Source organism: Artibeus jamaicensis, unplaced genomic scaffold (assembly GCF_021234435.1).
Source record: "Artibeus jamaicensis isolate MK-2021 breed Jamaican fruit bat unplaced genomic scaffold, CSHL_Jam_final contig_391, whole genome shotgun sequence".
Lineage (NCBI taxonomy): Eukaryota > Metazoa > Chordata > Mammalia > Chiroptera > Phyllostomidae > Artibeus > Artibeus jamaicensis.
In genome coordinates, this window is record NW_026521814.1 from 9,024,730 (window position 1) to 9,038,685 (window position 13,956).

At 59.2% G+C, this 13,956-nt stretch overlaps 1 protein-coding gene across 1 annotated transcript in view; it reads left to right on the forward strand.

The window, feature by feature from the left end:
- The first annotated feature begins 3,767 nt into the window (after positions 1–3,767).
- GAD1 (glutamate decarboxylase 1) overlaps positions 3,768–13,956 on the forward strand; it is a 42,862-nt gene continuing 32,673 nt past the window's right edge. Inside the window, exons 1-3 of the mRNA XM_037139537.2 lie at positions 3,768–3,865; positions 5,255–5,399; positions 8,643–8,705. Coding sequence (XP_036995432.2) covers positions 5,318–5,399; positions 8,643–8,705 — 145 coding nt within the window. The 5' untranslated portion in view covers positions 3,768–3,865; positions 5,255–5,317. The remainder of the gene's footprint in view (positions 3,866–5,254; positions 5,400–8,642; positions 8,706–13,956) is intronic.

Below are 13,956 nucleotides of genomic sequence, written 5' to 3' on the forward strand. Positions count from 1 at the left end.
ACATTCCCGTCTCTCATCAGACACTGAAACAGACCCCGAAGAGCCGGCTAAAAGGAACAAACCCCGTGGCTCTAAATCACCTTTCCCGGAGGCTGTAAATGCTAAACACGTCAGAAAGAAGAGAAACAGAGAAAATCGAGATGGACGTTTCTCATTCACTCACCTTGACGCGGACGCTATTTTACGCACGAAACTCGCCCCCGCGGCCCGTGGGGCGCCCGGTGCCCGCCTCGCCCTCACCGCCCACCGCTTCCCGCGCCGAACGGCTCGTCCCGAGTCCGGAGGGACCGTCACCTCAAGCCTCCGGGGACCGGGCGCCGTGGGCGCGCTCGCGGCCCGGCCCACGCCGACCTGCCGGGGGGGGGGGGCGCGCGGGCGGCCGGGGTCGCGGAGCCGGGGCTGCGGGTACTGAGCCCGGGGCACGGGGTCCGGAGCGGGCGCGCTCGGTGCGGTTCCTTCAAGGCGCCAACACTCGGATGCAACGGGAACGAAACAGCTGGGCGGCCGCCGCCCCCTCCCGGCCGCCGCCGCCGCCCGCCAGTCCCCGGAGAGGAGGTCGTCCGCCCGCCCGGCCCCATTGTCCGCAGCGTCTTCCCCGGCGGTAATAAAAGATAAAAAAAGAGGGTGAAAAAACACAAAAATAAAGATTCCAAATGTTCTGAAGAGCCAAAAGACGGCCACAACCACCCCTCAGCGCGACGTCTTAGGAGGAAGCGAGAAACGGGCGAAAACTCCACCACCGCCGGCGAGAAGGGGAGCGAAGCGCAGCCGCTGCCCGGGGAGGAGGCGGCGGGCCGGGCGGCCGGGCCCCGAGCAGCCGGCGGAAGAGGCGCGACGACCGCCGCGGCGGGCGCTGTCCTTGGTGCTGAAAGGCCCGGGCCCCGCCTCCGAACTCGACTTGCTGGAATTGTGTGGGATTCCAGACCCCCAGTTCCTTCCCGTCTCCTCTGAGCCCAAGATTCTGGCTTGGGATGAAAGATTATGGGAAAATAAATCAAAGTCCCCCAAGTCTGTTACTCCCCCCCCCCCGACTGGGAGGCCAACTCCCCGAGTGCAGGGATAATACGAGTTGTTGGGACACTGTAAGCCCCATGAGAACAGTGTCTGGCACATAGCAGGGGCTAATATTCGTTTAATGTCTAATATTTCATTAAACATTTTAAAACTAAGGGAGAGCCCTTATCCCTCCCCGTCCATAAAGGAGAAAGGGAGGGATGTCCTCGCAGCTGGACCAACTGCGCTTTACTTTGTGATACCTGGTCTCGGAGACTGCTTTTCCCAACGAGACTTTTCTGCGCTAACACGTTGGGGGTGAGCGGTTTGGACCCTGGGGTGCGGAGGGGAGTGGCTGGAAGTTTCTCGGTCTGATGACACAGGGGAAGGTGGGCAAGTCCGCCTGCAGGAGACCCGGGCCCCGGGAGCGTGGAGGAGACCCGGGGCAGGCGGGCGCCTTCCCAGAGCCGCGGACCCCGAGGGGCGCGGGGAGGCGTCGTCCCTCCGCTCCCGCCCCGCCCCCGGCGCCCAGCGTCGGGCACGAATTAGCGCCGGCGCGGGGCTCCGCGATTGGTGCGGCGACGCCCCCGGAGGCCAGAGGAGGGGGCGTGGGCGGCGTTCGAAGCCCCAGCCGATGACGGTGCACCGCGAGTTTCCAGCCGCGCAGAGCAGCGGCGCGGGGCGCGGTTCGGACGGATCCCCGCGCGCAGTGGGCACGCCCACCCTCCCGGGCCGCGGACTCGGGTCTGCAGCCGCGGTCACCCAGGCCCGCCGTTCGGGGTGCTCTCGTGGCTCTAAACAGCGCCCGCGCTTTTATGGTAAGGCGAAGAGAGGGCGACAACGGTATTTCCTTTAGTCTCAAGGACAACGCGGTTGTTCCAAACCTCACAGCGAAGGTCTCTTACTGATCGGACTGTGTCTGCTCGGGGCGAACCTTCCATCTCCCTCACGGAATTTTCAGAGATTCGTAAGATCTCTCCGCATTCCCACTGTGTCGTGGTGGATAAGGCGTTGGGAGAGGAGGGCCAGGCCCCGGGTGGACCAGCAAGGCCGCGAACCTCTCCATAAATAACCTTTGCCGGCTGCGCCGCAAAAGGGGAAAAAAAGTCACCGTGAAAACGAGTAAAGGTTACCCGGTGTTATCCAGACACACAGAAAGATCAATTTTGTTTTGCCTTAAATAAAAAGAAGCTCAAGCAGAGTAAAGAGGAGAACATAATGTAGCAGCGAGGGTCGCTGAAGGGTGGCTTGGAGGGGCAGCAGAGCGCAGCCCGCCCCTCCAGGTGCGAGTTCCAGCCGGCGGACGGCCTCGCGGTTTCTGGCGCCCTCTGGTGGGCATTTTCCCCAAACGCCTTTTTTGGTGAGGGGCTTGCAATTCATTAAATACGCTTAAATATTGCAAAAGGAGAATCCTTCAAAAACCTAGGGCTTACACACCAAAAACACACACCGTGACAACACAGTGCTCGGGTTCCCCCATGTGGGTAGAGAAGCCTCGGACATGTTCTTAACCTTCAGATGTGATCGGAATACTTCTTTCCCCATCACCAAGAAGACCAAAGCCAGTGGGGAACAGAAAAAAAATAAAGTCACTGTAGTCAAGCTGCTAAATTACTAAAAAATCAAGTAGGTTGAGGCATGAGGAAACAGTTCCACTCTTATTTTAACTAATCTGGGAACTTCAACTTTTTTAACTCCCCGGTCTTGCCCCAGCGCCTGGATATCCACGAAACCTCCAGGCAACCCCACGACCGCCCGTGAGGACGGAGGAGAGAGCGCGCGGGGGTCCAGGCCGCCCGACAGCCGCTGCCGCACCGCCCTGCGGCCCAGAGGACACCACCTCGCCTCAGCCCAGAAGCCCAGAATGCAGGGCTGAATTTTAAGAATTTTTACTGTGAGAATCCTCCGCCTATCTTCCTTTTTTGGAACTCTCTGGGTGTTGCCTAATTGTGTTTCTGGTGTGCAAACTCTAAAACCCTTGACTCTATCTTTACCACTTATTTCTAGCCCAAGCCCCCGATTCGTTTATACTGGGCGGACACTCGGAGGGGGCGCACAGGAGTGGGAAACGGGACTATTTTCTCTGCCGTGGCCCTGGGTCGCTGTGCTCAAACCACGCACTTTCGGGGAGACCTTGAACGGAACGCGAGAACAGATGCGAAGGAAGTGGAGATTCCTTCAGGGGTCTGGGCGCCCCCCTCGCCCCTGCCTCCTTTGCTTCTAATCCGGGCTAAGTGGGGAGCCAGGGGGCCCACAGGACGAGCTCTCTCGCGGAAGGGCCGCCGACCTGGGGAACTACTGGAAAAGAAATTGAGGCGAAGCGGCTGCTTTCGTCTCCTCAAATACGTGGGGGAGGGGAGAGCAGAGGGAGGAAGGGGCGCCAGCCAAGCAGAATTCCTCCCGGGGATTATCTTTGCCCTCGCCTCACTCGACACTCCCTGTTTTTAAAAAAGTGGACGGCTTTGAGTACATTCTGGATTACTCATAGGGCCCCCCCCCTTTTTTTTTTCCGTGCGCAAAACCGTGATCTGGATTTGTAATCGCCGTATAAAGCTCCAGAAGCGGTCAGGCACCTGCAAAGGAGCCCCGCGGCGCTGCCGACTAGCTGCCCCCGCGAGCAGCGGCCGCGTGATTCCCCCGCCGAGCCGGTCCCGCCTCCCTGCTCCGCCCCCGCCTCCCCCGAAGCCGAGCGGCAGCCTCTCCCCGCGCCCGGCGCTAGCGTGCGGGACACTGCCAGTGGGAGCGCGGCGGCAGCTGGAGGTGACGCCGGGCGGGCGAGCCGGTGTGTGGAGGAGCCGGACGAGCCGACCCGGTCGCTGGGCGCTGCGCGGCGGAGCGGCGGGAGCGCTGGGCTTGCTGTCTCCGAGCCAAGGTGGGTAAGCGCGCGGGCGCCCGGCTTTCCAGTGCCCGGCCTCGGCTGTGCCGCTGGGTCTTCTTCACCCGCGGATTTTCGGACTCCAACACCCGGCGTCCGCCACCCACCCTCCGCAGCCAGGGCCCACCGCCGCCGGTCCGGGTCCTGGCTCTCCGCCGGTGCGCCGTGCGGAGACCCCCGCCCTCGCCCCCGTAACGAGAGGCACGGCCCGGGGATGCACGGCCCGAGGCTGAGGCTGGCGCAGAAGTGGATCAAGAGTGATTTTCCGCTGCGCTTCCCAGCTGCCAGCACCCGTCTCACCTGAGGGCGGCAGCCGCCGAAGGCGCGACTGGGAGCGGTAACCTGTTACTTTCCTGGAAGCCACGGCCTGGCCGCGGCCGGCGTCCCCGTGCGCGCGGGGCTAGGCGTGGGGTCCTAAGCAGCGCGAGGAGGACGCGGCGGCCGGTGGACGTTACTCTGCGGGCTCTGAGACCCGCCGCCGTTCGCCCTCACTCCCAGCCCCGGAGTCGTCGGACGCCAGCGCGCCCGCGCGGGGCGCGGAGCAGGGGGCGCAGCGCGCCAATCCTCGTCTCCCGCCGTCAGCGCGCTGGGCGCAAATGTGTTTCCCTGGTGACGTTCCCCCTTTGTGCCTTCCTCATCCTCTCGGAATCTGTGCGGCGAGAAATCCGGGGACCTCAGAGATTTGGGTGGAGGGGAAACACAGAATCCTGGACTGAGCCTTGTCCGGGGCTTCGAGATGGCTCAAAGCGGGGTGGGACAGGAGGGAGACAGGCGAGGCTGCCACCCTCTGCTTTCTAGCTGTTTGGGGTGCAGGTGGCTGTAGTTCGTCCCCGGCCAAGTCTGAGTAAGAACGGTAAGATCTGGGCCTTTTCTTTCCTCACCTTGTCTCACCGAAGTCCTCGGTCCCCAGGGCAGTTAGCCTCCTTCTTTCCAGGGAATTAGCCAGACACAACAGCGGGAATCAGACACTGAACCAGACGTGCCCGCCCCGCGCACCCTCCCCGCGTCTGCCCGCCCGCCGGCTGCCGACAGCCCAATGGGGCTTGTCGCGGCTCGGCTGGAAAATCGCGCCCTGAGCCTCCGGTGCCCGGCCCAGCCCCCATATCTGCGAGCTCCGCACTTGCCTTGGGCTCCTCTCGTCTCAGCGCTGGGCTCCAGGTCGCCTCCCTACTCCGCCGGACCGGAGAGCCGCCCGGGGCTACGTTGCCGGAGCCTCGGAGCTGGCGCGCGCGTCCACCTCTCCCGCACCCCTCCCGGCGCGCCCCGACCCAGAGGGCTAGCTGCCCTTCCTCCCGCTTCTTTCCCCCCAGCCAGGAGTCCAGTGGGAGCCTACGGCGCGCCGGACCCCGGAGGCCCTCCCCGCACAGCTCTCGCTTTTCTTTACAGCCTGCCCCTGCTCCTGACCGGCCGAGGACCCCGGACAGCAGAGGCCCCGGGACGACCGAGCTGATGGCGTCTTCGACCCCTTCTTCAGGCGCTACCTCCTCGAACGCGGGAGCGGACCCCAATACTACCAACCTGCGTCCCACAAGTAGGTCCTGCCCCAGATTCCTGTCTAATAGATGCGGGGAAGGTGAGGACGCTGGGACGTGGGGGAGGCTACGCTGGCGGAAAGGGGAGAGCGCGACGGTGGCGGCTGGAAAGAACTGGGTCCCTGACCCTTCGCGGCCAGAGGTCATTCGACTGACAGGGCTGCCAGGCGATTTGGGGGCGCTGGAGGGTGGGAACCTCGCAGGGCCGGGGCGGCAGCGATCCTTGAGGGCTTCGCGGCGAGGGGGAGGGACAGGCGGCGAGAGCGTTGTTTTTCTTGTGCGTGGTTTCTTTGCTTAATAGGACGTCGGGTGTCTGGATAGGGAGCGGTGTGAGGAGTGGGGAGTCCCCGTGGGAACTGAGTTTTCTGTCTCCGGCTTTCGTTAAGCGGAGGTCTGCCCCCCTCCACTTTTCCCCCTGCACTGCGCTCAAAGTCTGTAATCAGCGGAAATTTAGACGTTAATTGCAGCTTTTAGAAAACTCGGGGTCCCTAATTGCTCCAAATTTGCCTCGAGCTATTGACGAGTGAGAGAGAAGCCAAAGGCGAGAAAGGTGCATAAAATAGTTTGGGGGGGGGGTGAGCCTGGACGTTTAAGACAATTAATTACATCTCAGAGACCAAAAAAAAAAAAAAGGAGCGGCAGCACTCAGAGTGCGGAGGGTTGAGGGACCAGGAGGCCAGAAGGTTTGCCCCGGCAGGGCGAGAGAGCACCCCTCTGTTTTCTTGGGGGCAGGAGACTTCTCTGCAACTGACTCGTCCCCAAGAGAGAAGAAAAGGGGAGCCGGAGGGCGGAGGCGAGAAGGAAATGTATGCTTCCTTACTCCTAGCTCAGTGAGCTCTTCAACCCATTCCAGAATCTGTCTTTAATCCAGATGGATTTCCCAGTTTTTTTGTAGAGCCAGGGAGGTGAGGGAATTGTTTTTCTTTTTCCAGTTTGGATTGAAATGTGCCTCCCCCCAAATCGATCCGTTCCAGATAGTAACGGCCCCCAAATTTCTATGTAGGAGAGGCGCAAGGACGGCAGTGTGTTCGAGAGGGCTATTGTTGTGCTTTTGTAGGGCTTTCTATGAGGCTAAGAGGACGTGGATTGTTTCCACCTTAGAAGATGGGGGATGTTATGGGGTAAGCCCCCCTCTCCAGCCTCTTAGTGCTGTCGGGCTGGAGTCCTTATCTTCAGCCCTTAGGCTGCGTCTAGTTCCCTTTGCAGCCGCCTCTCCCCGGCGAGCTACAATTGCCCGCACAACAAAGAGGGGCTCCGGAGAGCCGTCAGCCCTGCCCGCACGTGAGTCCGGCACTGGCGGCCGAGCTGGGTGGAACAGGCCGAGAGGAACGGGAGGCCCGCGCCTCTTTGTTCGTTGCTTTGGCTTTGAAGGGTTCCTTTCCAGCCTTCTCCACGTTTCCCGCCCCTCTTCTGCTGCCCAATGGGGGCTGGGCGGCCATTGTGTTCCCCTGCCCTTGAGTCCTACATCCCCGCCTCCGACCGAGCTCCTACTTCTCGGGGGCAGCCGGAGGTGGGGTGCATGTGCCCACCCCCGCGTCCGAGACCCCCTGGAGGATCTGAACTGAGTTAGCACGCGGCCTGACGCAGTTGCTAATCCGCCGAGGCAGCCGGAAGATAGTCGAAAACCCCGCGAGTAAGAGCATACAGGGCTGCCCGCCGCCCACGGCCCAGCTGCGGCGTGAGCACCCCGGGCCGAACTCGCACGCCCGGCTCCCCCCGGCCCTCCGCCTCCGTCGCAGACAAGGCCTCGGCCGTGCAGCTGGCTCCACTCGTTTGCCCCTGCAAGTTCTCCTGGGAGGTGGCCCCGCTCGGTCTGCACAACTGAGCTGGTCTCTTGCTCCAGCGACCCCTCCTCCTCGCTCTTCGCCACTGACTACATCAAAGGCTCTCTCAGTTCCTCTCCCCAGTCTCGCTTTCCTTTTCTTTTTCTACCATCCCCAACCCTGAAAGGCCGAGCAGTAAGTCTGAACAACCAACGCCCCAGCTGAGTGACCTTGTGAAACTCGCTTAGTCTCTCTGAGCATCAGTGTTGTGTGTTTGTAAAGTGAGTCTTCGATGAACACTCCTCTTGTTTCATAGGGTTGTTACGAAAAGTAGCTCAGACGGTATTTAAAGTGTAAGCACCTTATAGGCTTTTTACCTGCCAGGTATTGTTCTTAGGGGGTTGCTTGCCCACCGATTTCCTGTCTGTGAAGGGTTGTCTCACAGACGTCGGGCCATTTCTTCTCCCCGCTGGGTATCCGGTGCGCTTTGGTTTTAATGGATGTCACTCTTCTCGTGGCAGCCGACAGTCGTAGGGGACTGAAGGCACCGGCTAGGGTGGGGTGGGGGATGGAAATGGGTGGGGGAGCCGTGCCTTGAAGGGTCGGGAAGGGAATCGCACAGTGGGCGCACCACCGGACTCACAGGGGACTTCGAAGGCACCCTCGCCTCCCTGCTGGAAGTTGAGCCCCGAGGGCAGGATAGACCCTGAGGAGTTTGATAATGCGGCACCTTCCGGGCCCGCGGTCGGGCCCCAGAGGAAAGGTGCTTGATTCCCTTCGCCATCGCCAGCCCGCAGGTGTTGAGGGGAGGGTTAAGGAGGGGCCGGTTGGGGAGAAAAGAACGGGAATGGAGATCGGATGCGCACTATTGTCTGCTCGACTCCCCGGCCAGACTGAAGGGCATTCAGGCGAGTCCGATCATCTAGTCAAATACTATTTTTCACCCAATTAATTCCTGAACTCTTCCGCGACCCCATTTCATGCCAGTTTATTTTAAGCTGCCACTCGGCTGGAGACCCGCCAAGAAATTATGAGACGTGTTGGTCCCAGATGCCTCGGTGTTCCCTTTCCGGGCCGCTGTGGTTTCCTTTCGAGTCCTGGGGCGGAGACCGAGAGACAGGGCCTGGCGGGTGGGTTCCGGGCAACTCGAGCTGCCGAGCCTGGCCCTTTGCTCTTCGGGTCAGTCTGCCCCAGCCGGACCCCCACCCACGCCCTTGCGGCTCCCCAGCAAGGGTCACTTGGAGGCCGGGCGGGGCGCGGGTGCGTGGCCTCTCAGAGACACTATTCTGTACCTGAGAGTGGGAGCAGGACACGAGTCTGCCCGTCTGCCCACAGATCCGGCTTCTCGCTCCTTCCAGGAAAGAGCTTTTAAGGAGGCGCACTGGCAAAGACCTGCCCCCCCTTTCCCAGAAAAACCTTTGCCATCACCCGGGTCTCCCGCGGTGCGAGCCTCACTGACCGCCCCCTCTTGCTTTCCAGCGTATGACACGTGGTGCGGCGTGGCCCATGGATGCACCAGAAAGCTGGGGCTCAAGATCTGCGGTGAGTGCAAGGTCCTGCTGGGGCCGGGCCGGGCGGCGCGGTCTGCGGGCTTGCGGGTGTCGGAGAAGAAGGCTCGCGAAAGGGGACTCTGGCTATTGGGTCTAGTTTTCTACTGTATCTACAGCCCTGAGGCGGGGCGGAGACGGAGCTCTACAGCCCTTGAACCTCCTCTGCCCCCTCCTGACCAGGTCCCGGGGGCGCTTTCCGCTGGCGTCCAGGGCAACCTGAGCCCGCCAGGCTCCCCTCCGCGCGTCCAGGCTGCGGAGCTCCCCCACAGCGCCCCCGTGCGGCAGCCCGGCTCCTCTGGCCGCGCGCAGGGGCCGCTCCTCCCCTTGAGCTCTGCCCCGCGCGCGCAAAGGTCGTGCAGGGAAGGGGAACTGGCCCGGCTTTCCCGGAGAGCAGGCCTGTGGCGCGCTATCTGCCTAAGACGGTGGCTGACACGTTGTCCCCCTTCCCTCTCCACCATCCTGCGTTGAAAGCGGCCTCTCAGGCTAGAGATTTTTGCCCCGAGATGCCATAACAGATTCAGGTTTCGTTCTTTGGGGCCTCGGAGGGCAAGAGAAAGGATTGTCCGCAGCCCCCGGTGCCCTGCCTGGGGCGAGTGCTGGCGGCGCGGGCCTGAGGGTTTGCTGAGCTTGCCCTTAAAGTAGAGGCCGGCAGGGAAAGGGAGCAGGCGAGGGCGGGGGTGAGGGGCCTGCAAGAGAGAAGGGGGGAGCCGGGTGCGGTCTGCCAGAGAAAGGAAAATAGATCTGGGAGCTGCAAAGGAGAAAGAACAGCTCTCTGGAGACGTGCGGGTCTGAAATGAAAACGCCCAAGGGATGTAATTTTTTTTCAGAGAAAAAGGAGATTCGCACGAATGGACACAGCCAAGTGTCTCTGGCTGAACAATGAGGACTTGCTTTCCTTGATACAATTCATCGTCTAAAATCTTTAGCATTATCGGGCTAGAAAATACGGGCGTCCCCGGGCAGGGGGTGGAGCAGCCCGGTAAGATTAACGAGGGGCTTGTTAAAGAGCCATCCATCAGCTGCTGCGCGCCGGAGATAGCGGCGGAGCCGCACCGAGCACGCCGCCCGCCCGGGCCCCCGAGCTCCCGCTGGCGGGCGAGCGGGTGCTCTCTGGGCCTGAGTTTCCCGGATTCCCTGCGTCCCGGTCCCCGGCGGCAGCCGAGGGGTTATTTAGCAGCTTCTGGGTGCCACTCCCCCTTTCCAAAAGCTCAGCGCCCTCCCTGCGTCTCGGGGGCTCTGTGATCTGGATCCTGACGAGGTGGTTCAACTCCAGATACAGCCGTTTTACAGGGAAAGCCCAGCCCCGGGGTTTGGCCTTCTCCCCAGCACGCGAGGCCCGTGGGGCGCGTCCGGTAGCCGGGTCCCTGGCGGGGGTAGCTGGCAGCAGCCTAGCTTTGGTCTATAAATAGCTCCCTCCCCCTGCCGCCATTCCCGGCCTAATGGTCCGTTCCGCGCCGTGTCCCTTCCGCGAGGCGCTGGGCTTCAGCAGCCGTCATTGTCATGCAGTCGGGCAAGCAGAACCGAGCGAGCCCTGGGCGCCCGCCGAGGTGGAGGACCGGGTGGGAAGGCTTGGGGCGAAGTTCGCGTTTCCTGTGGTCCTGGGCCTGTTGGGTTGGGAGGCAGCCCTCATCCACCCCAGTCCCCGCCTCCTGCCCTCCGCCCCGGCCGTGCTCCGTGCTGCCGGCACTGCCGGGCCTTTGAGTCCAATGGAAGAAAAGATCTAAACTCCTCTTTGGGGTAAGGTGCTCCTGTTGGCCCTGGAATAGGGGACCAGAGTTTGCATCGACGTCCCCTGAGAGGAGAGCTCTCAGGCATCAGGGGGCTACCTTCTTTACAGAGTTTTTTCTTTCTCCCCCCAGCCCCAGTGCTAAGTTCAGGACAGTCGAATCCACGTGGCAGGCAGATCAGGGCTGGTAGCTCCTTAAGGGGGAATTGCCTTCTGGGAAACGCATGCTTTGGGGCTACACCTTAGGAGGCTTCATGTGAGGTTTGATTCTAAGAAGAAAGAAAACGCCAGAAGATTTGTTTTCCATACCATGAGCCAACTCCGCTTTCCATTTTAATCTAGTGGAGGCCAGGCCCAGTTTTGTTTTGACCTGAATCCGCAGCCCCCTCCCCTGTTCCCCACACAGACATGTCCACTCACTTCATTCCAGACTTTCCATGGCCTGAAGGGCTCCCTTTTGGCCTGGCACCATTTGGGGTTGGTTTGACCTTTCACCTTAACAGGACAGAGTGACTCATGGTCTTCTTCCCACGTCCATGGCCCTGCCCCTCCCAAACTTCTTCAGCGCCTTGCCAAGATTTTACCCCCATTCACTCTCCTGCCCCCTTCCCTGGAAACCCTCCGGAATGAAGCTGCAGGGAGGACGATGGGTCTCACCAGTAGTGTCCTCAGCTCTGGAGGCAAAATCCCTGGGAAAGGAGTCAACTAGAAGGAACCCAGGGTCTCGTCGAGAGGTAGAGAGTGGGGTGGCTACAGGCATGGTGGCATCGCCTCGATAAACAGAAGGAGACGCAGTGGGCCCTACGTTCTGGGTCTGGGCTCTGCTAACTTCCCAGTTTGTCCTTGCGTTTCCATCATTATCTATGCAGAGGCCCCAGACTGGCTGCCAGTTAAAGACTCTGAGCTCTTTAATTTAGCCTATGCAATGTGTGTGTGTGTGTGTGTGTGTGTGTGTGTGTGTGTGTGTGTGTGTGTGTTTGATTTTGTGTCAGTTGCCAACTTTTAAACATAGAGAGACTTCAAGTTTTCTGTACTTACGGCTTCTCTGGAACAGTAAAAGGAAAGGAGGCAGGGAGATCTGACAGGGTACTTTGATCCCATAAAAATCAGACCAAGAGCCCCTTCCTCTTGTTAGATGCAATTCCCTGCTTCAGCAGGTGAGAACAAGGGCTGGGCTTCAGGCCCCACTTACGCCCTTGGTCATGTGCTTTTATACTCCATGCCACTCACAGCTCCGCTTGGAAACAATTGGCTCTTGCTAGGTGCACCCTAGTTCCCCACGCTTCCCCCAACTCCCTGGGCCCCCTAGACCTTTGCGTTTGGTGGCAGCGTAAGGAACCAGCAGCAGGATCTCCCCACAGCCAAGAGGTAGAGTCATGGCAGGACTCACTTCCTGTCCCCCGCTTGAAGCCCGACCAAAGCCAACTGCAGCTTGGCTCTCACTCTCTTATGCCTGTCTGCCTCTTAAGAATGTGGCACTGGGTTACTAGTTACTCACAGTCTTAGACAAGGTCCTCACAGCCAGGGTGCAGAGCAAGAGGGGATACAGTCTGCTTCAGTCTCAGGGACTTCTTGCCAGCCAAGGAAGTTGTCAGCACACTGACCTCAAGTCATCCACCACCTGGTCCTCCTCGCAGAAGCACATGGTGCCTTCCAGAGCTGCTCAGAGACCAGAGGGCCAGCTCATTTACCGTTTATGAGGCTCCCAGTATTTAGAAAACAAATACTTTCTGAAATATCGTTATCTCCGTAACAGTATGCAGTAAGTGATTGTATTGTCAGATGAATGGTTTTTGCCACAAATTATAATGCAGTGTAAGTATGCTTTTCATAAGATCACTCTGGGATGTACAGAAAATATGGATTCGTGGGGCACTCCAAGGAATGAGGTCCAGGAACGGACGCAGGTTTGAAGTGGTGTCACAGTGGTCATCGCTCAATCCTGTCAGGCCACCTCTCAGATTTAGAGACAATACCCAAAGCCTAAGTGGACATCCGAGGCCCAGTAGCTGCCCAGAGAAAAGGCATTTCTAAGAGGTTTCAGGTAGAGACTTGCCACTTTTCCTAGGAGTGGACTGGAGCCAACCAGGGTTTAAGGACCTAAGAGCAGGATTTCAGCAGGCAGCACCTCACTGCCATTGGGCCACACAGACTTGGTCTTTCTGGCCTAGCAAATTCCACATCTCCCTGTTCCATGAGCAGGGAGGCAGGCTCTGAACTCAGGAGCCAGGTGATCCTGATCCCTCTGGGAAACGAGTGGTGGCTGAGTGTGGTTCCCGGTTTTGGCCTTTGGGGATTTGGAGGAGGAATTCAGAAAGTAGGAGAAGAGGTGAAGGAAAAGATAAAAACCCCACCTTTATATCCAAGTGTGGAGCTCTGTTATACATTAGTATAGTGATCTTCAACCTTTTTCATCTCATGGCACACGTAAACTAATTACTAAAATTCTACAGAGCACCAAAAGATATATTTTTTGCTAATCTGACCAAAAAAAAAACCCGACCCAGTTACAATTTTGATTCATTCGCACTGGATGGCTATTGTTGTGTTGGCTATTGTCATTTTTTTATTTGACAATCTAAGGGAAAAGAGGTTGGTACCCCCGGTTGAATAGGCAGGTATTGCGTGTTTTAAAGCAATTGCCAGCGTGCTGCAGCACACCGATTGGAATCGCTGCAGCGGTGTGTTTTTCCCCTCCTGGTGTCCTCTGGGACTTTAGCAGTAAGTTTTCAGGGTGCTGGGAACAGTGAAGGGATGGTGTCTCTGCCTTCCTATTCTTCCCTCCAAAAATAGCCCCTGCTCCTGAGTATGTAGGAGGACTCTAATCACCCCAGCCTTCCCGCTGCACCCCTCCTTCCTCCACCCCTCACCACTGAATTGCAGTCCTGGGGAAGTAATGCCAAAGCCCTCACATTAACTCGCCTCTTCTTGAACCTCCTGAGACTTTGCTCCAAGTCTGCTTTGTGATGTGACTCCCCAAGGATCTCAGTAGCTACAAAGACAGCTTTGGGGTCACCAAAAAGCCTAGTCCTCTCTTCCTCTTTCCAGTCTGGTGCATTTCAGGCCGAGGGGAGAGGGAGCCGGCCTGCAGGCCCCAAGCCCCAGGGGATGTGTGCAGGCCCTGAAGGAGGCTCTGTGCTCAAGGCCCTTTGAGTCCCACCCTGGGCTCAGAGGTCAGCTCTGTGGAGTTCTTGGATGGCTTTTTAGCTTTAGTACCACGTTGGCCACCATCTGCCAAACTGTAAGCCCCTGGACAGTAGGGGTCTTCAGAAAAATTATACCTACATCCCGACCTGTGAGCTGTCCTTGGTGGCAGAGGACGGCTTCTAATCCCTGCTGCTGGTCCTCACTCCTCCCTCTAATTGCACAGCCTGGAAACCCAGTGCTGGCAGCATCCTCTCTGATCGTGTCCTTCCCTTGAAACCCCATCCTGGGGCTGGTTACTGGAGTGGAAGCTGTCCAGTTGACTTAATTCTGAGTTCACTGTCACATTCAGAGAAGAGAATGGTCTTTGCTT